General features: G+C 41.8%; 1 protein-coding gene across 17 annotated transcripts in view; it reads left to right on the forward strand.

Annotated features, from left to right (window-relative positions):
* Nucleotides 1-11,435: 11,435 nt before the first annotated feature.
* The window catches only part of XRN2 (5'-3' exoribonuclease 2), a 65,684-nt gene continuing 52,633 nt past the window's right edge, over nt 11,436-24,486 (forward strand). For 14 of the 17 annotated variants that reach the window (XR_009596081.1, XM_060397516.1, XM_060397517.1 and 11 more), the window contains exon 1: nt 11,436-11,566. Coding sequence is in view for 12 of the 17 variants with exons in the window: in XM_060397516.1 (XP_060253499.1) it covers nt 11,492-11,566 (75 nt within the window). In the remaining 5 variants the exon portion in view is untranslated. Of the gene's footprint in view, nt 11,567-11,811; nt 24,306-24,486 lie in introns of those variants that run through there. The other 3 variants (XM_060397519.1, XM_042229638.2, XM_060397520.1) reach the window with 3 other exon arrangements.

Here is a 24,486-nt window from a genome sequence, read left to right on the forward strand (position 1 = left end):
ACAGGACTGCATAGGAACAAACATGCTTTCACCAACTTCATGTTCATTTGTACCTGTGAATTACACTTGGTGATAATGATTGCCTATTGTGTTGCAAGGAGCATTTGAGACAAGATCTCAATATATCAAAATCTTAGAAATCTGAAAAAGTAGCTTTGGATTGGGTTCTAAGAGCAGAAATTTGTTGATTCTATTTCCATTTCTTATGTCTTAAGATAGAGGTTCTCAAAGTGTTTGGCCTTGGGGCTCCTTTATACTCTTAAAAATTATCCAGAAGACGGTGGAAGAATAGGACAGGGAGACCACTTTCTCCCACACAAATTCATCAAAAGAACATTTAAACGCTGAGTAAATTCCACAAAACAACTTCTGAATGCTGGCAGAGAATATCAGGCACCCAGAAAAGCAGCCCATTGTCTTAGAAAGGAGTTAGGAAAAAATATAAAAGACAAAAAAAGAGACAAAAGAGGTAGGGACAGAGCTCCATCCTGGGAAAGGAGTCTTAAAAAGAGAGAAGTTTCCAAACACCAGGAAACACTCTCACTGCCAAGTCTGTGGTGAGCCTTGGAACCTCAGCAGGCAACATAACTGGGAAGAAAAATAAATAAATAATTTAAACCCACAGATTACCTGTCCAACGGTAACTCCCCCATGGAGAAGGAGCGCAGATGCTTGCACCCGCCACTAGCAAGCCAGGGCTGGGCAGGGAGGCGTGGGCTGCATTGCCTAGAGTAAGGACGGAGCCTGAATGCCCCGAGGGCAGTCTGAATGAACTAACTTGGGCTCTCAAACCAGACTGTGGGACAGCTACCACGCAAAAAGCCCTAACCTAAGACACCGTCAGGTCCACTCACAGAACAAAAGACTGAACAGAGATAGCTGGCTGCAGACCATCCCCCTCTGGTGACAGGCAGCCAGAGCTGGAAGGGGGCAATCGCAGCCCCAGAGAGGCATTATCTGCCAAACTGCAAACAGGCTTCTTTACTAACTAAGACTTCTTGGGGTTCTGGATGGTCAACATCCGCCTGAGAAGGTGCACCGGTTGTACACCCAGACAACCCAGCGGCAGGGATGAGCGAGGCGATAAGTCACATCGACCGCACTCGCCAAACACCTCATCACCTGAGCTGCTTGCACCTGGGAAAGGCACAAACGCAGGCCCAACTGAGTCTGCTCCTCTGAGGACTACCTGAGTGCCTGAACCTGAGCGGCTTAGACCTGGGAGGTGCATGCAGCCCAGGGCCGGCCTAGGACGGTTCCTGGCAGAGCAACCTAGAGCCTGAGCGGTGTGGGCAGGGAAAGTACATGCGCCCTGAGCAGGGGCAGGTCCAGTGTGGCTGAGACACTGCGAGCACACGCCAGTGTTATTTGTTTGCAGCATTCCTCCCTCCCCACAGCACGACTGAACAAGTGAGCCTAAAAAAGTGTCCACCACTCCCCCCCTTGTGTCAGGGCGGAAATCAGATACTGAAGAGACCAGCAAACAGAAGAAGCTAAAACAGAGGGAACCGCCTTGGAAGTGACAGGTGCAATAGATTAAAACCCTGTAGTTAGTACCGACTATATAGGAAGGGGCCTATGCTGCTGCTGCTGCTAAGTCGCTTCAGTTGTGTCTGACTCTGTGTGACCCCATAGAAGGCAGCCCACTAGGCTCCTCTGTCCATAGGATTCTCCAGGCAAGAATACTGGAGTGGGTTTCCATTTCAGGAAGGGGCCTATAGATCTTGAGAAAGATAAGCCAGACCAAGGAACTATCCAAAAATGAACTGACCCCACACTGCCTACCACAACACCAGAGAAAGTCCTAGATATATTTTCACTATTTTTACGATCATTCTTCTTTTAAAAAAATTTTTTAAAAAGTTTAAATCCTCTATTACTCCTTCAATTTTCATTTTTATAACCTACTATTACTTTGCAAAAAAAGACCCTATTTTTTTAAAGCAAACTTCATGTGTATATATATATGTATATATATATTATATTTTTGTGACTTTGTCTTGTGCTTTTTTTTTCTTCTTTTCTTTAATATTGTATTTTTGAAAATCCAACCTCTACTCTAGGTTTTTAATCTTTGCTTTTTGGTATTTGTTATCAATTTTATACCTTTAAGAACTCAATCTTCGGTACCCATTTTTACGTGGGAGTGAGATTACTGGCTTGACTGCTCTCTCCCTCTTTGGACTCTCCTTTTTCTCCACCAGATCGCCTCTGTCTCCTCCCTCCCTTTCTCTTCTCTACCCAACTCTGTGAATCACCAGTGTGTTCTGGACGGTGGAGAACACTTAGGGAACTGATTACTGGCTGGATCTGTCTCGCTCCTTTTGATTCCCCCCTTTTTATCCTCCTGGCCACCTCTGTCTCCTTCCTCCCTCTTCTCTTCTCTGTATAACTCCATGAACATCTCTGAATAGTCCAGACTGTGGAGCACACATAAGGAAGTGATTACTGACTAGCTTGCTCTCTCCTCTTCTGATTCCACCTCATCTCATTCGGGGCAACTCTAATTCCCTCCTCCCTCTTTTCTTCTCCATGTAACTCTGTGAACCTCTCTGGGTGTCCCTCACCATGGAAAAACTTTTCATCTTTAACCAAGATATTTTATCAATGGTGCTGTATAGAAGGAAAAGTCTTGAGGCTACTGTAAAAATAAGACTGAAAACCAGAAGCAGGAGGCTTAAGTCCAAATCCTGAGAACACCAGAGAACTCCTGACTCCAGGGAACATTAATTGACAGGAGCTCATCAAATGCCTCCAGACTGAAACCAAGCACCACCCAAAGGCCAACAAGTTCCAGAGCAAGACATACTACACAAATTCTCCAGCAACACAGTAACACAGCCCTGGGCTTCAATATACAGGCTGCCCAAAGTTACTCCAAAATCACTGACATCTCATAACTCATTACTGGACACTTCATTGCACTCCAGAGAGAAGAAATCCAGCTCCACCCACCAGAAAATCGACACAAGCTTCCCTAACCAAGAAACTTTGAGAAGCCACCCATACAACCCCACCCAAAGCGAGGAAACTGTACAATAAACAGAACTCTACAAACGGCCAGAATACAGAAAGGCCACCCCAAACTCAGCAATATAAGCAAGATGAAGAGACAGAGGAATAACCAGCAGGTAAAGGAACAGGATAAATGCCCACCAAACCAAACAAAAGAGGAAGAGATAGGGAATCTACCTGATAAAGAATTCCAAATAATGATAGTGAAAATGACCCAAAATCTTAAAATCAAAATGGAATCACAGATAAATAGCCTGGAGGCAAAGATTGAGAAGATGCAAGAAAGGTTTAACAAGGACCTAGAAGAAATAAAAAAGTCATTATATAATGAATATTGCAATAAATGAGATCAAAAACACTCTGGTGGAAACAAATAGTAGAATAACGGAGGCAGAAGATAGGATTAGTGAAGTAGAAGGTAGAATGGTAGAGATAATAAATAAATCAGAGAGGAAAAAAGAAAAACGAATTAAAAGAAATGAGGACAATCTCAGAGACCTCCAGAACAATATTAAACACTCCAACATTGGATTCATAGGAGTCCCAGAAGAAGAAGACAAAAAGAAAGACCATGAGAAAATACTTGAGGAGATAATAGTTGAAAACTTCCTTAAAATGGGGAAGGAAATAATTACCCAAGTCCAAGAAACCCAGAGAGTCCCAAACAGGATAAACCCGAGGCGAAACACCCCAAGACACATATTAATCAAATTAACAAAGCTCAAACACAAAGAACAAATATTAAAAGCAGCAAGGGAAAACAACAAATAACACACAAGGGCATTCCCATAAGGATAACAGCTGATCTTTCAATAGAAACTCTTCAGGCCAGGAGGGAATGGCAAGACATACTTGAAGTGATGAAAGAAAATAACCTGCAGCCCAGATTACTGTACCCAGCAAGGATCTCATTCAAATACGAAGGAGAAATAAAAAGCTTTACAGACAAGCAACAGCTGAGAGAATTCAGCACCACCAAACCAGCTCTCCAACAAATGTTAAAGGATATTCTCTAGACAGGAATCACAAAAAGGGTGTATAAACTCAAACCCAAAACAATAAAGTAAATGGCAACGGGATCATACTTATCAATAATTACCTTAAACGTAAATGGGTTGAATGCCCCAACCAAAAGACAAAGACTGGCTGAGTGGATACAAAAACAAGATCCCTATATATGTTGTCTACAAGAGACCCACCTCAAAACAGGGGACACATACAGACTGAAAGTGAAGAGCTGGAAAAAGATATTCCATGCAAATAGAGACCAAAAGAAAGCAGGAGTAGCAATACTCATATCAGATAAAATAGACTTTAAAACAAAGGCTGTGAAAACAGACAAAGAAGGACACTGTATAATGATCAAAGGATCAATCCAAGAAGAAGATATAACAATTATAAATATATATGCACCCAACATAGGAGCACCACAATATGTAAGAAAAATGCTAACAAGTATGAAAGGGGAAATTAACAATAACACAATAATAGTGGGAGACTTTAATACCCAACTCACACCTATGGATAGATCAACTAAACAGAAAATTAACAAGGAAACACAAACTTTAAATGATACAATAGACCAGTTAGACCTAATTGATATCTATAGGACATTTCACCCCAAAACAATGAATTTCACCTTTTTCTCAAGCTCACACTGAACCTTCTCCAGGACAGATCACATCCAGGGCCATAAATCTAGCCTTGGTAAATTCAAAAAAATTGAAATCATTCCAAGCATCTTTTCTGACCACACTGCAGTAAGATTAGATCTCAATTACAGGAGAAAAACTATTAAAAATTCCAACATTTGGAGGCTGAAAAACAAGCTGCTGAATAACCAACAAATCACAGAAGAAATCAAAAAAGAAATCAAAATATGCATAGAAATGAATGAAAATGAAAACACAACAACCCAAAACTTGTGGGACACTGTAAAAGCAATGCTAAGGGGAAAGTTCATAGCAATACAAGCATACCTCAAGAAACAAGAAAAAAGTCAAATAAATAACCTAACTTTAGACCTAAAGCAACTAGAAAAGGAAGAAATGAAGAACCCCAGGGTTAGTAAAAGGAAAGAAATCTTAAAAATTAGGGCAGAAATAAATGCAAAAGAAACAAGAGACCATAGCAAAAATCAACAAAGCCAAAAGCTGGTTCTTTGAAAGGATAAATAAAATTGACAAACCATTAGCCAGACTCATCAAGAAACAAAGGGAGAAAAATCAAATCAATAAAATTAGAAATGAAAATGGAGAGATCACAACAGACAACACAGAAAGACAAAGGATCATAAGAGACTACTATCAGCAAGTATATGCCAATAAAATGGACAACTTGGAAGAAATGGACAAATTCTTAGACAAGTACAACTTTCCAAAACTGAACCAGGAAGAAATAGAAAATCTTAACAGACCCATCACAAGCACAGAAATTGAAACCGTAATCAGAAATCTTCCAGCAAACAATTGCCCAGGTCCAGATGGCTTCACAGCTGAATTCTACCAAAAATTTAGAGAAGAGCTAACACCTATCCTCCTCAAACTCTTCCAGAAAATTGCAGAGGAAGGTAAACATCCAAACTCATTCTATGAGGTCACCATCACCCTAATACCAAAACCTGACAAAGATGCTACAAAAAAGGAAAACTACAGGCCAATATCACTGATGAACATAGATGCAAAAATCCTTAACAAAATTCTAGCAATCAGAATCCAATAACACATTAAAAAGATCATACACCATGACCAAAGTAGGCTTTATCCCAGGGATGCAAGGATTCTTCAATATCTGCAAATCAATCAATGTAATACACCACATTAACAAATTGAAAAATAAAAGCCATATGATTATCTCAATAGATGCAGAGAAAGCCTTTGACAAAATTAAACATCCATTTATGATAAAAACTCTCCAGAAAGCAGGAATAGAAGGAACATACCTCAACATAATAAAAGCTATATATGACAAACCCACAGCAAACATTATCCTCAATGGTGAAAAATTGAAAGCATTTCCCCTAAAGTCAGGAACAACACAAGGGTGCCCACTTTCACCACTACTATTCAACATAGTTTTGGAGTTTTGGCCACAGCAATTGGAGCAGAAAAAGAAATAAAAGGAATCCAAATTGGGAAAGAAGAAGTAAAACTCTCACTGTTTGCAGATGACATGATCCTCTACATAGAAAACCCTAAAGATTCCACCAGAAAATTACTAGAGCTAATCAATTAATATAGTAAAGTTGCAGGATATAAAATTAACACACAGAAATCCCTTGCATTCTTATACACTAATAATGAGAAAATAGAGAATTTAAGGAAACAATTCCATTCACCATTGCAATGAAAAGAATAAAATACTTAGGAATATATCTACCTAAAGAAACTAAAGACCTATATATAGAGAACTATAAAACACTGGTGATAGAAATCAAACAGGACACTAATAGATGGAGAAATATACCATGTTCATGGATCAGAAGAATCAATATAGTGAAAATGAGTATACTACTCAAAGTAATCTATAGATTCAATGCAATCCCTATCAAGCTACCAGCAGTATTTTTCACAGAACTAGAACAAATAATTTCACAATTTGTATGGAAATACAAAAGACCTCGAATAGCTAAAGCAATCTTGAGGAAGAAGAATGGAACTGGAGGAATCAACCTGCCTGACTTCAGGCTGTACTACAAAGCCACAGTAATCAAGAGAGTATGGTATTGGCACAAAGACAGAAATATAGATCAATGGAACAAAATAGAAAGCCCAGAGATAAATCCACGCACCTATGGACACCTTATCTTCGACAAAGGAAGCAAGAATATACAATGGAGGAAAGACAATCTCTTTAACAAGTGGTGCTGGGAAAACTTGTCAACCACTTGTAAAAGAATGAAACTAGAACACTTTCTAACACCATACACACACAAAAAACCTCAAAATGGATTAAAGATCTAAATGTAAGACCAGAAGTTATAAAACTCCTAGAGGAAAACATAGGCAAAACACTCTCCGACATAAATCACAGCAGGATCCTCTATGACCCACCTCCCAGAATATTGGAAATAAAATAAAAAATAAACAAATGGGACCTAATTAAAATTAAAAGCTTCTGCACAACAAAGGAAACTATAAGCAAGGTGAAAAAGACAGCCTTCAGAATGGAAGAAAATAACAGCAAATGAAGGAACTAACAAACAACTAATCTCAAAAATATACAAGCAACTCCTGCAGCTCAATTCCAGAAAAATAAACGACCCAATCAAAAAATGGGCCAAAGAACTAAATAGACATTTCTCCAAAGAAGACATACAGATGGCTAACAAACACGTGAAAAGATGCTCAACATCACTCATTATCAGAGAAATGCAAGTCAAAACCACAATGAGGTACCATTTCACGCCAGTCAGAATGGCTGTGATCAAAAGTCTACAAGCAATAAATGCTGAAGAGGGTGCAGAGAAGGAGAAAAGGGAATCCTCTTACACTGTTGGTGGGAATGCAAACTGGTACAGCCACTATGGAGAACAGTGTGGAGATTCCTTAAAAAACTGGATATAGAACTGTCTTATGACCCAGCAATCCCACTGCTGGGCATGTACATGGAGGAAACCAGAACTGAAAGAGACACATGTACCCCAATGTTCATTGCAGCACTGTTTATAATAGCCAGGACATGGAAGCAACCTAGATGCCAGTAGCAGACGAATTGATAAGAAAGCTGTGGTACATATACACAATGGAGTATTACTCAGCCATTAAAAAGAATCAGTTCTAATGAGGTGGATGAAACTGGAGCCGATTATACAGAGTGAAGTAAGCCAGAAAGAAAAACACCAATATAGTATACTAATGCATATATATGGAATTTAGAAAGATGGTAACAATAACCTTGTATGCAAGACAGCAAAAGAGACACAGATGTATAGAAGAGTCTTTTGGACTCTGTGGGAGAGGGAGATGGTGGGATGATTTGGGAGAATGGCATTGAAACATGTATAATATCATGTAAGAAACTAATCGCCAGTCCAGGTTCGATGCAGGATACAAGATGCTTGGGGCTGGTGCACTGGGATGACCCAGAGGGATGGTATGGGGAGGGAGGTGGGAGGGGGGTTCAGGATGGGGAACACATGTACACCCGTGGCAGATTCATGTTGATGTATGGCAAAACCAATACAATATTGTAATTAGCTTCCAATTAAAATAAATCAATTTAAATAAAAAAAATTATCCAGCACCCCAAAGGGGTTTTGTTCAGGTGATTATACCTGTCAATATTTACCATGTTTGAAATCAAACCTGAGAAAATTTTAGAATATTTAAAATGCTAAAATAAATAATTATTAATTCATTTAAAAGTAACATGAAGCCCTTAACATGCTAACAGAAGACACATGCTTATGAAAACAACTATTTCTCCCAAACCCAGATTAGTGAGGAGATTGGCACTGTTTCATATTTTTTGAAATTCTTCAGTGTCTGACTTAATAGAAGACAACTGGGTTGCCACAGCTGTTCTTATCAGCAATTCGTTGAGAGATCCCATCACATAGCCTCTAGAAATTTCCACTATATACTTTATACACTTGGAGGATTAAAGTGAAGACAGAAAATCACACATTTTTTTGGCTGTGCAGCATGTGGGATCTTAGTTCCTCAGCCAGGTATTGAACCCATGTCCTCTGCACTGGAAGCTTGGAGTTCTACCCACTCGACCACCAGGGAACTCCCCCAAATCACATGTTAATATTATTATAAAAAGTTTTAACATTATGGACGCACTGAATGAATCTCTGGGATCTTAGGGATCCCTGGACCACATTTTGAGAACTGCCGCTCTCAAAATTCAATTCCATGAAAATATTGACAATCTACTGGATGCTCATCACAAGATCAATAAAGACACATCCCTGCCTCCAGGGAACTTACAGTGTCTCCTTCCACACACACCTCATTTCCAACCCAATCTCACTGAGATTTCAAGACTCCTTGTCAATCTATTTCCTCCCTATCATCTCTGACTACCCCTTTAGATGACTAGATCTGTATCTTTTTAAAATGTCTGTAGCAACTGTCTGTGCAGTTCACTTGGGATATTTAATAAGACTTGTGGTATGAGTTTATTATTGGTCAAAATGTGACTTAATTACTTATTTCATATGCTGTGGCTATATCTTGTCCTTGCTAGTGATGGATAAAACAAGTGAGGGTAGCAAGACAATGATTTATTTTGCTAATGGTGCCCACATAGGCAGCAAAGGCTGTGGACCTTAAATGGATATTTAATAATTTGATTTGCAGCTTAACTAAGGAGTGTGGCAGAGACAATGCTGTGTTCCCCAATCCTGTCTCATTTTCCTATTATTGAGTACTCCAAAAGATGAGATTGGGTAACTTTTCTGCACAATATTTCCCAATCTTGTCTTCAGCTGGGAGCCAAGTGATTGGAATTTGGTCAAATGAATGTAAGTAGAAATTATGTAAAGCCACCATCAAGCCTAGCCCTTCAGAACATCCAGGGCAGCCCTCCTGCCCTGCCTTCCTTTGGTAGTGGCTGTGGTGGTCACATGTTGAGCTAACAGAACCGCAGGATGAAAACAGCTGGATCCCTGAGTCACCACGTGGAGGACAAACAGCCCTGGAGGGAGCTCAACCACACTTTTGGTCAGCTGATGAGATTTCAGCCATTATTTATTATCCCAGCAAAGTGTAGCTTGTCCTGATATATTAGAAGAAAGAGAATATTTACAGATGAGATAAGAAAAATATAAGATGCAATACCACATGTTAGAAGTCAAGGAGAGCTATGGAAGATGAGAACTGGCAGGAGCCTTGGGCTCTGTGCTGGAAAAATTTATGGAGAAGAGGGGAAGTGGAAACACGTAGCATTTGAGCTGGCACAAAGACTTTTTCCTATGCAAAGGAGAGGAGCTTAGCTCCAAACAGCTTAGGGCAAAAGAATCATTTATTGGCACATGGAAATAAAGGACAGGTTTACCAACCAAACTGCAGGAAGAGGGATTTAGCTGTACTCGAAACTCACTGAAACCAGGGACTAAATCTGCTTCTTTCATTGCAGACTGGCAGTAAACCCCATTCTTATCTTTCAGCCTCAACCATCTGGGAGGTGCTGCCTCACCTTCCTTATGGCTTGAAGTTAAAAAACGCTGGGCAAGGACTCTCAATGACTCAGCTTTCCCAGCTAACCATCCCCTTACCAAATGCCTACTGTACGTGTGTGCCTATGAGAACATAGCATTGTCCAGGGAAGTCAAATACTTGAGGAAGGGCTCTTTCTAGGAGAAACGAGGGACTTCACCACAGACATAATTCCAGGTAATAGTTTTGACTGTTCTTAGGTAAAATATGGGCTAACCATTTCTCTAATTTCCACACCAGTGGTTTAAACACAGTGGCATCAGACCACAGAGAAGGGGGCAATGAATACTGCCAGGTGGCAGGGAGAAACGCTTCCCTAGAGACCTCTTGAGGTGAGCCTTTAGGATTGAGTATGATTTGTCAAGGCAAGAGGGGATTCCAGGGAGACAGACTTCCAGATTTGAGCAAATGGACATAAATACCTCCTCTTCCACGCCTCCCTTCTTATATGCTGGAAAAAAAAAAATGTATTTGAAGCCATCAGAAAACAAAGGATATAAGTATCCTGTCAGTGCAAGGACAGAGTATTAAATGATCTTTACTTGGACTGAAACAAAAGCGGTGTGAATAAGCAAGACTTAAGCCCCCTCTATCCCGGCCTCTCATCTGTTACAGGAAGATGATTAAAGCACCCTCAGAAGGCCCAAGTGACGATCAAATTTGATAATGCCTTAGCCAATGCTTTAGCACAGTGTAAACTTGCAAATAAGTGCTGGAGAGTGACACGAGCAATTATTTTACTCTCATAAACGTAGCTGGAAGGTTGAATTACATGCTACACTGCATTTTATAACCAGTGATAAGTGAGTTGTTTACGCAAACCAGCCGTCATCGGTGCAAAATACTTAAAAAAAAAAATACGGTTGCTAACCCAGATTCATACTGTGGCATAAAATCGGGAGAAAGCAGGAAGCAGAAGTAACAAGTGCGTGTGGATGATTAGATTATACATGAATCGAGGTGGGTGAGAAGAAGGAAACCAGTCCGCCAAGGTTCCCCTGGAGCAGCCTGGAACGCAGGGTTCCCGCCCGAGGGTCGCGGGTTGCTGGGGAAGCTCCGAGTCCCGTGCGGCCGAGGACGACGAGCCACGCGGGCCACTGCTCCGGGCCACCCGCTCACTAGCCACGCCCCTTTCCGGCCCCGCCCCACCGGGCCGGCACCTCCTTCCTTGTCTCCTCGGCGGCGGCGCCGTGACCTAAGTTCCGGTCGCCGGGCGCACGTGGGCGGAAGAGCCGGTGCCCGCCGCGGCTCGTCTCTCTGGTTACCGCGCGTTCGCTGGCCGGGCCGCCGCCCGCAGCTGCGCCGCCGCCATGGGAGTCCCGGCTTTCTTCCGCTGGCTCAGCCGCAAGTACCCGTCCATCATTGTCAACTGCGTGGAAGAGAAGGTGAGGGGGCGCCAGGCGGCCGCCACGCCGACGCCTAGAGCACCCCTCTGCCCCGGCGCGCGTGCAGGCCGCGGTCCTCCGGGGGCCCGCGGGGCCCGCGCCCACTGCCTCCCCGGTCGCCGCGGGCCGACGCCCGCCGGGGGCGCGGGCGCTCGCACTCCCGGCCCGGGAGCGGCTCGGGCGGTGCGAGGGCCGCCCCTGCGCTGCCCGCGGGTTCCTGGGCGGCAGACCCCGCCCACGGCTTTGTCTCCTCCCGGGGCGGCCGGCCTGAGAGGCTTTCGGCTCGGGGAGAGGCAGTCTATCGCTGTCGTGTCAGGGGTCTCGAGGGGAGAGCAGCGCCTCGGGAAGATCTCGGACAGCACTCAAGTCCGCGAAGGGCCCCTCCCTCGTTGCCTGATTGCTGGGCCAAGCCCGCCTTTGACATTTTCAGGGTTCCTGGGCGCGCTCGATCGGTGCTACGCCTCTTTGCTGTTGGTTTCTTGACGTTTCGTATTGGTCGTTTCCAGGTTTCTCCGTCCGGTTTCGATTTGGTACCCGTGCTTTCAGTTTCCAGATCGGGGAGGTTCAGGGACACACGATGCCCTGTTTTAGAACGAAGTGCCCAGTCGACACTGGGAACTTTCTGCTTAGGCTAGTGAGGGTTTTTGTGGGGGAAGGGGGAAAGGTTGTTTGTTTAGTTTTTGTTTGTTTTGGACAGGTAGATGGGTCTCCAGGCTTCATTCAGTGTGAGATCTTGACCTTGCTTAGTTCCTGTCCGAGGAGAAACCGAAACTGATGGTTCTGATGAAATTTCCAGTACCGCCTGTTTTTCTCAAAGAGAAACTGGAAACAATGCTCATGTCCTTTGCGTTTAAAACTTTTATTAACTGTATATCTTACCTCCTTTCTGCTCTGTAGGGATAACTGCTTTAAACTTATTTTTGGTTCTATCTCTGAGTGTCATGGTTGTGTTTGATGTATTACTTTTGGATGTATCTGTTGAGTTGTAGCTGTGTTACGAGTGGTCACTTGTACAGGCCCCCGCCCCCCACGCCACCCCCTAATCAGTGCTTTTATTCTTCTACTGATAAACTGTAGCGTTAAGTAATTTTGTTTTTGTTTCCTTTTTCGTCTCCTATACAGAGTACCGCTTGACCCTTCACATGTTGAGGTTAGGTATTAACTTTTCTACCCCTGCTGTCCTTACTCCTCATGCCAAGCTTGTCGGCTGTGTTCTTTTCCTTGTTGGCATCCAGGATTAAATTGTCAGGGCTTTGGCTATACAAGTTTGTTTTAAAAGCTGAATAATCAAGTAGTATTGGTGACTATTGTCACTGTGTAGATCTAGGTTGTGTACTAGGATTCTGTTTCTTTTCTGCTACTTTTGTCTTTTTGTCTGTTGTCTGTTTTCCACTGTACATGGTTCCCCATCCAGTTCTTATATCAGATATTCTATCAAGTCCTCTTTCTAATCGGAGACTGCTTGAAGTCTGTATTTCTGCTGCTGTGGCACCTGGTTATGTAGCCTTGCTGGAAAGCTGCTTCTTGATATTATTTAAAATTTCTGCAGTTGGAGGTACTGTTTTTAATCATCTTTCTTGGTTTTTGTTCTTACTTGAGTTCTTAAGAAGTGCTGTTGTAGTATGTGAGTTTTCTAAGTCCATTCTTCCCTCGTAATCATGAGTAATCATTAGCTAGGCAGAGGTTGAGTTTGAAAATTGCTTTCCCTCAAAACTTGGAAAGCATTGTTCTTTTGATTTTTGTCATCCAAAATTGTTGATGAAAAGTTGAATGTTAATGCAGTTTATTTATTTGGCTAACACTTAAATGCAGTATTTAGTAGGTACTAGGCATTTCACCTGAGAAGGCAATGGCAACACACTCCAGTACTCTTGCCGGGAGAATCCCATGGATGGAGGAGCCTGGTAGGCTACAGTCCATGGGTCGCTAAGAGTTGGACATGACTGAGTGACTTCACTTTTACTTTTCACTTTCATGCACTGGAGAAGGAAATGGCAACCCACTCCAGTATTCTTGCCTGGAGAATCCCAGGGACCAAGGAGCCGGTTGGGCTGCCGTCTGTGGGGTTGCACAGAGTCAGACACGACTTAGCAGCAGCAGGCATTTCACAGATGAATTTATTAAATCCCCATAACAACCATGTAACTATTTCTTCTCCTCCTCCCCTGCTTCTTATTACAGATGAGAAAACTGAAGCACAGGGGCCTTACATAATGTACTCATGGTCATGTGGTTAATGCATGTCAGAGCCTGTGTCAAAACCAGGAAGCCCATGCTCTTAATTTCTATGTTCTTTTGCTTTCACTCTTTTGTAGTTGATGTTTTTCTTTCTGAATTTTAAAAAGAGCTTTATCCTTGATAATACAAGCTTGTGTGACTGTGTACTTAGTTACAGATTTTTTTTTTTTTTTAAATTTTAATTCCTTTTCATCAGTGCTTGGCTGACTGTGAGTCTGGAGGCTTGTGTTCTGTGTTATGGGGAATGCTTTTTTATTTTTTTCCCGTTTTCCTTTTACTTCGTCCTCTGAACTCTGAATTCTGGTCCTCCTAGTTGAGTTATTTTTCTTTTCTCTCTCCTCCCCCGAGGTATAATTGACCTAGAACAAACTGCACTTTTTAAAAGTGTACAATTTAATACATTTTGACATGTGTCTATCCATGGACTCATCACCACAATCAAGGTAATGAACATCACCTCTGAGACATTCCTTCTGCTCCTTTTTTGTTCCCCCAGCTCCTTCCTCCTGTCCATCTTTGGGCAACCACTGATTTATTTCTATTGATGTTTTCATTTTCTAAAATTTTATATAAATGGAATTATACAATCGGTACTTTTTTTAAAAACCTGACTCAGTTAACTTGGTTACGTTCATTCAGAATAGTTATTTTGAAAGTCTTCCATGTTGCTACTTGTGTCAATAGTTTCTTATTTTGGAATTGTATTCTGTGTTGTGCATATATTACATTTTGATTTCCGTTCATCGGATTGGTTTTCATTCACCCAATTGGTGAACATTTGGATTATTTCCAGTTTGTGGCTATTAAGAAAAACTGTGAACACTGGTATACAGATCTTTGTGTGGACATGCTTTCATTTCTTTAGAGAAGTGGTTGCATTGTATATTGGTGTTTGATTATTTAAAAAGAAAAAACTAGCCAGACTGTTTTCTAAGAGGCTGTACTGTTTTAATGGCAACAGCAGTGTATGAGAGGTCTGGTTGTTGCACTTCCTTGTCAGCACTGAGTGTGGTTAGTCTTTCTGTTTCTAGCCATTCTAGTGCAGTGTTATTGCAGTGAGAATTCAATTTGCATTTCCCTGATGACAAATGATGCTGAGCATCTCTTTAGGTGCTTATTTGCCTTCCATAAATCTTCTTGAGTTGGGTGTATGTTCACATCTCCCCTCCTCCCCCCTTTTGAAGAACAAGGACTTTTTTTTTTTTTTTTTTTGGTCCTTTTATGAGACTTGAGGAATCTTAGTTCCCCAACCAGGTATTGAACCCAGACACACAGCAGTGAAAGCAGAGAGTCCTACCAGCGACGTCCCTTTTGCCCATTATTAAGTTGGATGGATTGTCTTACTGAATTAGAGACTTTTTTTACATATTGAATTTTTTGGTAAACGTTTTCTTTTAATCTGTGATTTCCTTTTTCATGCAAAAAAGAGCAAAAGTTTTTAGTTTTAATAAAGCCTGCTTTCTTTTTTCTCTGTTACTGCTTTTTGTGTTATGTTTAAGAAATCTTTGTCAAAGTCAAGGTCACAGATTTTTCTTGTTTTCTTAGAGTTTTTAAAACTATACTGTTATAAAATTATACTTCATGCTGTGCTTTTTTAGTTTTTTTTTTTTTTTAATGGTGAATCGCACTGATTTTTAAATGTTAACATGAGTCTGGTATTTCAGGTAAATAAACCCCACCTGGTCATGGTGTACTATTTTTTTTATATACATGGGAGTCAATTTGCCAAATTATTGCTATTCATATCTAGAAATTTTTCATCATTCCAGATGGAAACTCTGTACTCACCTAAATAACAATTCTCTGCCTCCCCTGCCACCTACTTTCTGTCTTGTGAATTTGCCTATTCTAAGAACTAATGTAAGTGGAATCATATATTTGTTATTTTGTGTCTGGTGCATTTCACTTTTTCATTTCGCATAATGTTTTTAGGATTCATCCTTGTTCAGCATGTATCAATTTCTTTTTTTTTTTTTTCAGGATTTTGGAAACCTTTAGATGCCATATTTATAAGCAAACTGAGTTTCTTGTATTTTACAGCTTCATTCCTACAGTCTATGCTCTGGTCATTTTTATATGAGAGCTGACATAGGACAGAGTGCTGCCTTGTTTAACATAAGTTGGGAGTGTGTGTGTCGGTGGACTCAAATTTTTCCATTCTGCTTGTGTTTGTGAATGACCTTGAGATTGCAACAATATTAATTTGGGGTATAACAAAATTTTAGTGAGCAGATGAGTTCGCAAATTTGGAATTCGTGAATAAAGACGACCAGTTGTATGTGTGCCACATAAGGTGGTTGTGTGGATTGAGTCAGTAAATCCAAGTTAACAGCTTCAAATAGGGCCTTGCACTGATTGATAAGTTAATTTTTGTAGTTTATATATCCAAGTAAAAGTGGAGATATTTTTGTGTCTGGTTCTTAGTAGCATTGCATCGTATAGAATTGTGCTGTTTGCCTGCAGTGAAATCTAGGTTTCCCACCTTGCTTTTTCTTTCTTGGTCAGACTTGTCAATTTCGTTGATCTTGTAAAACAACTGACTTTTGATGTCATAGATTATTTGCTTGTGGCTGCACTGGGTCTTGATGCTGCGTGAGGGCTTTGTCGAGCTGTGGTGTGTGGGCTTCTCGTTGTAGTGGCTTCTGCTGTTGCAGAGCTTGGGCTTTTGGCACATGGGCTTCAGTAGTTGCAGCACAAGGGCCCAGACTTGCAGCTCACAGGTTCTAGAGCAGAGGCTCAGTAGTTGTGGCGCACAGGCTTAGTTGCTCTGTGGCACGTGGGATCTTCCGGGATAAGGGCTCGAAGGTCCCCTGCATTGGCAGGTGGGTTATCCACTGTGCCACCAGGGAAGTCTAGTTTCATAGATTTTTTAAATAAAATTGTCCTTTTTATTCTGTGTCATTTTCTCTCATATTTATTTTCTTCCTTCTGCTTGCTTTATTTTGCTCTTCCAGTGTCAAGTTGGAAGGTTAGGTAATTGACTTGAGAGCTTTCTTAATACAGACATTTACAGCTATAAGTTTTCCTCTGAACACTGCTTTTGGGCTTTACAATATTAGTTTTCATGTCGTATCTTGTTTTTCATTCATCTTAAATCACTTTCTGAGTTCCCTTCTGATTTCTTCTTCATTGATTATTTGTGAGTGTGTTGTTAAATTTCCCATGTTTACAAATTTGCCAACTTTTCTCCACTTATTGAGCTTGAATTTTATTTATTTTGTTGTGGTTGAAAAACATGCTTTGTATTACTTTCTTGCTTGTAAATTCATTGAGGCTTGTTTCATGGCCCAGCGATTGGTCTATCCCAGAGAATGTTGCACATGCAGTCGAGAATGTGTACAGTCTGTTGAGTGTTCCACAGAAGTGTTACAGACTAATGCAGTGACACCTGCAAGGCTTAGCCTCTGAGATTAATGCCTGGTATCTGTTCTAACCCCAGCTGGAGGGCGGCTCCTCCCAGCTTTCTTAAACCCCACTTCTCTCCCACAGACTAGCCAGTCTGTGGTCTAAGCTTCATTAGGTCCCTGATTCTTTTCTCGGTTCCTTTTCGCCACAACTTACACAGTTCTTGAGAATGCCCTTGAGTGTGAATTTCTCCATGTTCTGTCACAAATGAAGTGAGTTCTGAATTTTCAAAGGTTTTCTTAACTAGGTTGCTCTTTGCCTCCAGACTGTTTCCAAAGGCTTTAAATTTAAATGCTTCTGTCTCTTTCAAAAGATTCTCACTAGTTCAGCTGGGGAGCAGGTGAGCAGAAGTCCTCATGCCATCATGCTGGCAGCCCAACTCACCAGTATGCTCTCTGGGCAAGTGAAGATCAGGTTTACACATCAGCATACTATGTGTCCCCTATAGTTCTGGCTGTGGTCCTTGACGCACATTACAGGTGTTCATTAAGTTCATGATGAATCTAGTGAACTTGGAATTAATCAGGCTGACATATGAATTCAGATGACTGAGTTCAATCCTGGTCTCTGAACTTGACAGAAGTATGGCATTGGAAAGCCACTTAACCCCTCTGAGCATTTGTGTTCTCATTAGTAAGTGAGATGCTCTGTACCTCACAGGGTTGTTGTGAGGAGAGAGGAAAATAATCCGCGAGTAAAAGCCCTGAGAACAATGCCTGTCCCATTTTAAGTATTCTGTAAACGTTAGTGGTAATGAGTAGTCCTTGTTGACTGACATCTTATAAAAATGGAGCTGACATGCAACTTGAAAAAATACTCAGTTCAGTTCAGTTTAGTCGCCAAGTCGTGTCCGACTCTTTGTGACCCCATGAATCGCAGCACGCCAGGCCTCCGTGTCCATCACCAACTCCCAGAGTTCACCCAAACCCACGTCCATCGAATCAGTGATGCCATCCAGCCATCTCATCTTCTGTCGTCCCCTTTTCCTCCTGCCCCCAATCCCTCCCAGCATCAGAGTCTTTTCCAGTGAGTCAACTCTTTGCATAAGGTGGCTAAAGTACTGGAGTTTCAGCTTTAGCATCATTCCTTCCAAAAGAAATCCCAGGGTTGATCTCCTTCAGAATGGACTGCTTGGAGCTCCTTGCAGTCCAAGGGACTCTCAAGAGTCTTCTCCAACACCACAGTTCAAAAGCATCAATTCTTCAGCACTCAGCTTTCTTCAGAGTCCAACTCTCACATCCATACATGACCAGTGGAAAAACCATAGCCTTGACTAGATGGACCTTTGTTGGCAAAGTAATGTCTCTGCTTTTGAATATGCTATCTAGGTTGGTCATAACTTTTCTTCCAAGGAGTAAGCGTCTTTTAATTTCATGGCTGCAGTCACCATCTGCAGTGATTTTGGAGTCCAAAAAAATAAAGTCTGACACTGTTTCCCCATCTATTCGCCATGAAGTGATGGGACCAGATGCCATGATCTTCGTTTTCTGAATGTTGAGCTTTAGGCCAACTTTTTCACTCTCCTCTTTCACTTTCATCAAGAGGGTTTTTAGTTCCTCTTCATTTTCTGCCATAAGGGTGGTGTCATCTGCATATCTGAGGTTATTGATATTTCTCCTGGTAATCTTGATTCCAGCTTGTGCCTCTTCCAGCCCAGCATTTCTCATGATGTACTCTGCATATAAGTTAAATAAGCAGGGTGACAATATACAGCCTTGACGTACTCCTTTTCCTATTGGGAAACAGCCTGTTGTTCCATGTCCAGTTCTAACTGTTGCTTCCTGACCTGCATATAGATTTCTCAAGAGGCAGGTCAGGTGGTCTGGTATTCCATCTCTCTCAGAATTTTCCACAGTTTATTGTGATCCACACAGTCAAAGGCTTTGGCATAGTCAATAGAGCAGAAATAGATGTTTTTCTGGAACTCTCTAGCTTTTTCCATGATCCAGCGGATGTTGGCATTTGATTTCTGGTTCCTGTGCCTTTTCTAAATCAGCTTAAACATCTGGAAGTTCGCGGTTCATGTATTGCTGAAGCCTGGCTTGGAGAATTTTGAGTGTTACTTTACTAGTGTGTGAGATGAGTGCAATTGTGTGGTAGTTTGAGCATTCTTTAGCATTGCCTTTCTTTGGGATTGGAATGAAAACTGACCTTTTCCAGTCCTGTGGCCACTGCTGAGTTTTCCAAATTTGCTGGCATATTGAGTGCAGCACTTTCACAGCATCATCTTTTAGGATTTGAAACAGCTCAATTGGAATTCCATCACCTCCACTAGCTTTGTTCGTAGTGATGCTTTCTAAGGCCCACTTGACTTCACATTCCAAGATGTCTGGCTCTAGATTAGTGATCACACCATCGTGATTATCTTGGTCTTGAAGATCTTTTTGTACAGTTCTTCTGTGTATTCTTGCCACCTCTTCTTAATATCTTCTGCTTCTGTTAGGTCCATACCATTTCTGTCCTTTATTGAGCCCATCTTTGCATGAAATGTTCCCTTGGTATCTCTAATTTTCTTGAAGAGATCTCTAGTCTTTCCCATTCTGTTGTTTTCCTCTATTTCTTTGCATTGATCACTGAAGAAGGCTTTCTTATCTCTTCTTGCTATTCTTTGGAACGCTGCATTTAGATGCTTGTATCTTTCCTTTTCTCCTTTGCTTTTTGCTTCTCTTCTTTTCACAGCTCTTTGTAAGGCCTCCCCAGACAGCCATTTTGCTTTTTTGCATTTCTTTTCCATGGGGATGGTCTTCATCCCTGTCTCCTATACAGTGTCACAAACCTCTGTCCATAGTTCATCAGGCACTCTATCAGATCTAGGCCCTTAAATCTATTTCTCACTTCCACTGTATAATCATAAGGGATTTGATTTAGGTCATACCTGAATGGTCTAGTGGTTTTCCCTACTTCCTTCAATTTAAGTCTGAATTTGGTAATAAGGAGTTCATGATCTGAGCCACAGTCAGCTCCTGGTCTTGTTTTTGTTGACTGTATAGAGCTTCTCCATCTTTGGCTGCAAAGAATATAATCAGTCTGATTTCAGTGTTGACCCTCTGGTGATGTCCATGTGTAGAGTCTTCTCTTGTGATGTTGGAAGAGGGTGTTGGCTATGACCAGTGCATTTTCTTGGCAAATCGCTATTCTTTGCCCTGCTTCATTCCGCATTTCAAGGCCAAATTTGCCTGTTACTCCAGGTGTTTCTTGACTTCCTACTTTTGCATTCTAGTCCCCTCTAATGAAAAGGACATCTTTTTTGGGTGTTAGTTCTAAAAGGTCTTGTAGGTCTTCATAGAACCGTTCACCTTCAGCTTTTTCAGCGTTACTGGTTGAGGTATAGACTTGGATTACTGTGATATTGAATGGTTTGCCTTGGAGACGAACAGAGATCATTCTGTCGTTTTTGAGATTGCATCCAAGTACTGCATTTCAGACTCTCTTGTTGACCATGATGGCTACTCCATTTCTTCTGAGGGATTCCTGCCCGCAGTAGTAGATATAATGGTTATCTGAGTTAAATTCACCCATTCCAGTCGATTTTAATTCACTGATTCCTAGAATGTTGACGTTCACCCGTGCCATCTCTTGTTTGACCACTTCCAATTTGCCTTGATTCATGGACCTGACATTCCAGGTTCCTATGCAATATTGCTCTTTACAGCATCGGACCTTGCTTCTATCACCAGTCACATCCACAGCTGGGTATTGTTTTTGCTTTGGCTCCATCCGTTCATTTTATTTGGCAACTACATCAAAATTTATGGCCTGAATTTTTAACAAGAATACTGTAATTTAAAATTTTCAGTAGCCTTGTGACCCTTTCTCCCCAAAATATCACCTGTGTTTTGTCTTTTCTGAAGTTCTGAGCTGCTTTAATGGAAATCTAAAACCAAGTTCTACAGTAGGTTATCTGTCAAGAATCCACCTGCAATGCAGGAGACCCCAGTTCGATTCCTGTTTTGGGAAGATCTGCTGAAGATGGTATAGGCTACCCACTCCAGTATTCTTGGACTTCCCCTGGGGCTCAGCTGGTAAAGAATCTGCCTGTAATGCAGGAGACCTGGGTTGGATCCCTGGGTTGGGATGATCCCCTGGAGAAGTGATAGGCTACCCACTTCAGTATTCTTGGGCTTCTCTTGTGGCTCAGCTGGTAAAGAATCTTCCTGCCATGTGGGAGACCTGGGTTCTATCCCTGGTTTGGGAAGATCTCCTGGAGAAGGGAACAGCTACTCACTCCAGTTTTCTGACCTGGAGAATTCCATGGACTGTATAGTCCATGGGGTTGCAAAGAGTCAGACACGACTGAGCCACTTTGATTTCACTTCAGTTTCATTAAATGGAGGGAGCTCTTATTGCAGCAGAACCTCAGGCATGAGTCCGATTTTTCTGTGTCTGCATGTGTTGCACGCTTAGTTACCCAGTCGTGTCCAACTGTTCGTGATGCTTTGGACTGTAGCCCACTAGTCTCCTTGGTACATGAGATTCTCCAGACCATAAACTGAGGTGGGTTGCCATGCCCTCCTCCAGGGCATCTTCCCGACCCGGGGATCAAACCTCCGTCTCCTGTGTCTCCTGGGTTGCAGGGGGGTTCTTTTTGCTGTTGTGAAATATGTGCAGGGTTACACAAAAAATGCATCTACTTAACTATTACTGATAGTGGGGGTTTCTAACTAACATGTGAAGTGCCAGAAAGTTGTATATCGTTGACTAGAATAGCAGGTTGGTGTGGAGTTTATTTTAGGGGTTTTGCATTAAAACCTGTGGAGTGTATTTTTATATAGTCACTATTTTTGTGTGGACCATCTTTACTTTTTCACATAGCTTCTTTATCATCCTGTGCAGAAACAGGCTGATCTCTTAGCTCCTTGTCTGGGATGCAGATAGCTCTTCCTCTCCTCGTGCCATGGGCCGTGGAGAAGTGGGCTTCCTGCGGGGTAGGACTGGCCTGACAGCCAGCCTTCCATCAGCCAGGGTGCTGACTGCCCTTCCTCCGCAAGCACCCTTGTCTTTTGGGAATAATGGTCTCAAGGTGCCTGGTCCTCATGGGGCCTGAGACGGTGAGTGGAGGGGAGAGTGCTAGGTTTGACCAGCTGGACTGTTCCTGCTGCTGCTGCTTCTGGATCCTCCAGAGGCTCTTACGTGAGCCCCTTGTGGGCCCGGTGCCCTCAGATTCTCCCACATCTGCATATTTGAGGCATGCCCTGTGATCAGTTTTCCACATTCGGGCATCCCCTGTGATTTACCAGTCACCGACGGTTCTTCTCTTCGTTTTCCAGCACAGCTCTGTAGTGGTGGTAGGATGTTTTTAGTCTTTTACGTGGCCCGGGGATGGAAAGGGAAGGCTGCGATGTGTACTCAGTTTATTACTGGAAACCCCCAAAGATAATGAAAAGCCATTTGAGATGAATTGGTTTTCGTGTTCAGAGTAGCTCTCCTTGTAGCTACTCTCTGATTAAGAATCTCTCGAATCCAGCAGCAGATACACTCACATTGTATTTAATGGCCAGGCTCTTGAAGAGTGAGTTCCTTTGTTGAGAATCTTCTCCTGAAGAAAGAAACTCTAGGATTATGTAATTAACGTGTTGAAGATATCCTTAGAACTCCCAAGAGGAAATTGTGTGTCTTTCTTGTTGGGAATGCCTGGCGCTCTTTTCTCAAAATCAGGACCTGCCTACACCTTCTTCCCTAGGCTCTGCTTTCTAGGCAGGGGAAGTGGAAACTCATCAGCTACCCTCAGCATTTGTTGAAAAGCTGCAATATAGCAAGCCAGCAGTCTACTGTTTTTATAAATAAACCTTTATTGGAATACACTTATACTCATTCATGTCCATATTGTTTAGGGGTGCTTTAATTTTATAAAGGTAGAAATGAGTCGTTGCAACTGAGGTCATAGGTCAACAAGTCAAAAATACTTAACTGTCTGACTTCTTGGGAATCATAAAGAAAGTGGGTCTGGATTCTCCTGAGTGTGGTGTCTGCTTGGTTCAGGAGGTAGGGAGGTGTGGACCTTGAGTGTAGAGCAAGTGGAGCGGCACAGCCTCCTGCCTTTATAGAGCTTGTTTTTGTTTGGGAGTCATCAAACGATCTTCCCTGATAGACCTCTAAAATTGACTCGCTTTCCTTCCGGTTCACTGCTTTTGATCAAGCCCCTCTTTCCTGATTCACAGGGTGTCTGCACAGAACTCTGATAGCCTCTTTCTTTGACACCCACTTCTCCCGATTAGAAATGCAAATTGAAGCCCAATCTGATTCCTTCCCTCTCTTGAGGATCACCACTGTCCTGAGATTGGTGTTCATCCTCCATCTGCTCTTCTCTGTGGTTTCTGTTCATCCCTGAACAATGCCTAGCACTGTTTCGTTCGTTTATAATTTTCTGGAAGTGGTGTACAGTATGTGTTTTTCTTTACTTCCCTTTTTTGGCTTAAGATACTGGTGACCATCCAGCTGGATGTTACTTTTGTAACATTTGTACTTATTGTTACTTTTGTACATTTGGAATGTACTTTTGTCAGACATTCCACTCTATGGTTGTGCCACGGTTTCATCAATCCTTTCTGTGGGCCCTGTTTTTTTTTCTCATTGACTTTTTGTCTTTATATCTTTTAAAAAATAGCTTTATTGAGATATGTATCATATAATTCACACATTAAAATGATAACGGTTCAGTGCGTTTTAGTATGAATGCAGTGGTACAACCAGCACCATTACCTAATTTTAGAACAGTTTCCTCATTTCCAAAAGAAATGTTGTAACTATTTTCAGTCACTTCCTATCTCCTCCCCTCCTGTCAGCCCCCACTGCGGATTGAAGCTAACCTGTTTCTTTCTAAAGATTTGTCTGTTCTGAATCTTGTAAATAGGATCTTTTGTGGTCTTTTGTGACTGGCTTTTATTTAGCAGAATGTTTTTGAGGTTCATCCATGAGGTAGCATGTATAGGATGGGTTTTTAAGTTCACAATTTTTTTTTAATGATACTTTGCATGTATTATTTTTAAAGTGCCTTCACTATTATAAGAATAAAAGCCTAGCTCTTATCATTTGCTAAAGCTGTGGCAGAAAGAAAGATAATGCTTTACCACAAAAATACAGTTGAGAGCCTCCAGGAGTGAGTATAGCACAGTCCTTACCTTTTGAAGAACTTGCAGTGTAATTGGGGGTTAGAATGACAAACCAAGTAGAAAAACACAGAATAAGAAAAATTGTGAGGACATGGAAGAGGAACAGTTAATTTGTTGGGGGGATGTGTTCAGCTGTGATAACACGGTGGCATTCGGTCTGAGTCTAGA

The sequence above is a fragment of the Ovis aries genome, chromosome 13 (genome assembly GCF_016772045.2).
Source record: "Ovis aries strain OAR_USU_Benz2616 breed Rambouillet chromosome 13, ARS-UI_Ramb_v3.0, whole genome shotgun sequence".
Taxonomy (NCBI): Eukaryota; Metazoa; Chordata; class Mammalia; order Artiodactyla; family Bovidae; genus Ovis; species Ovis aries.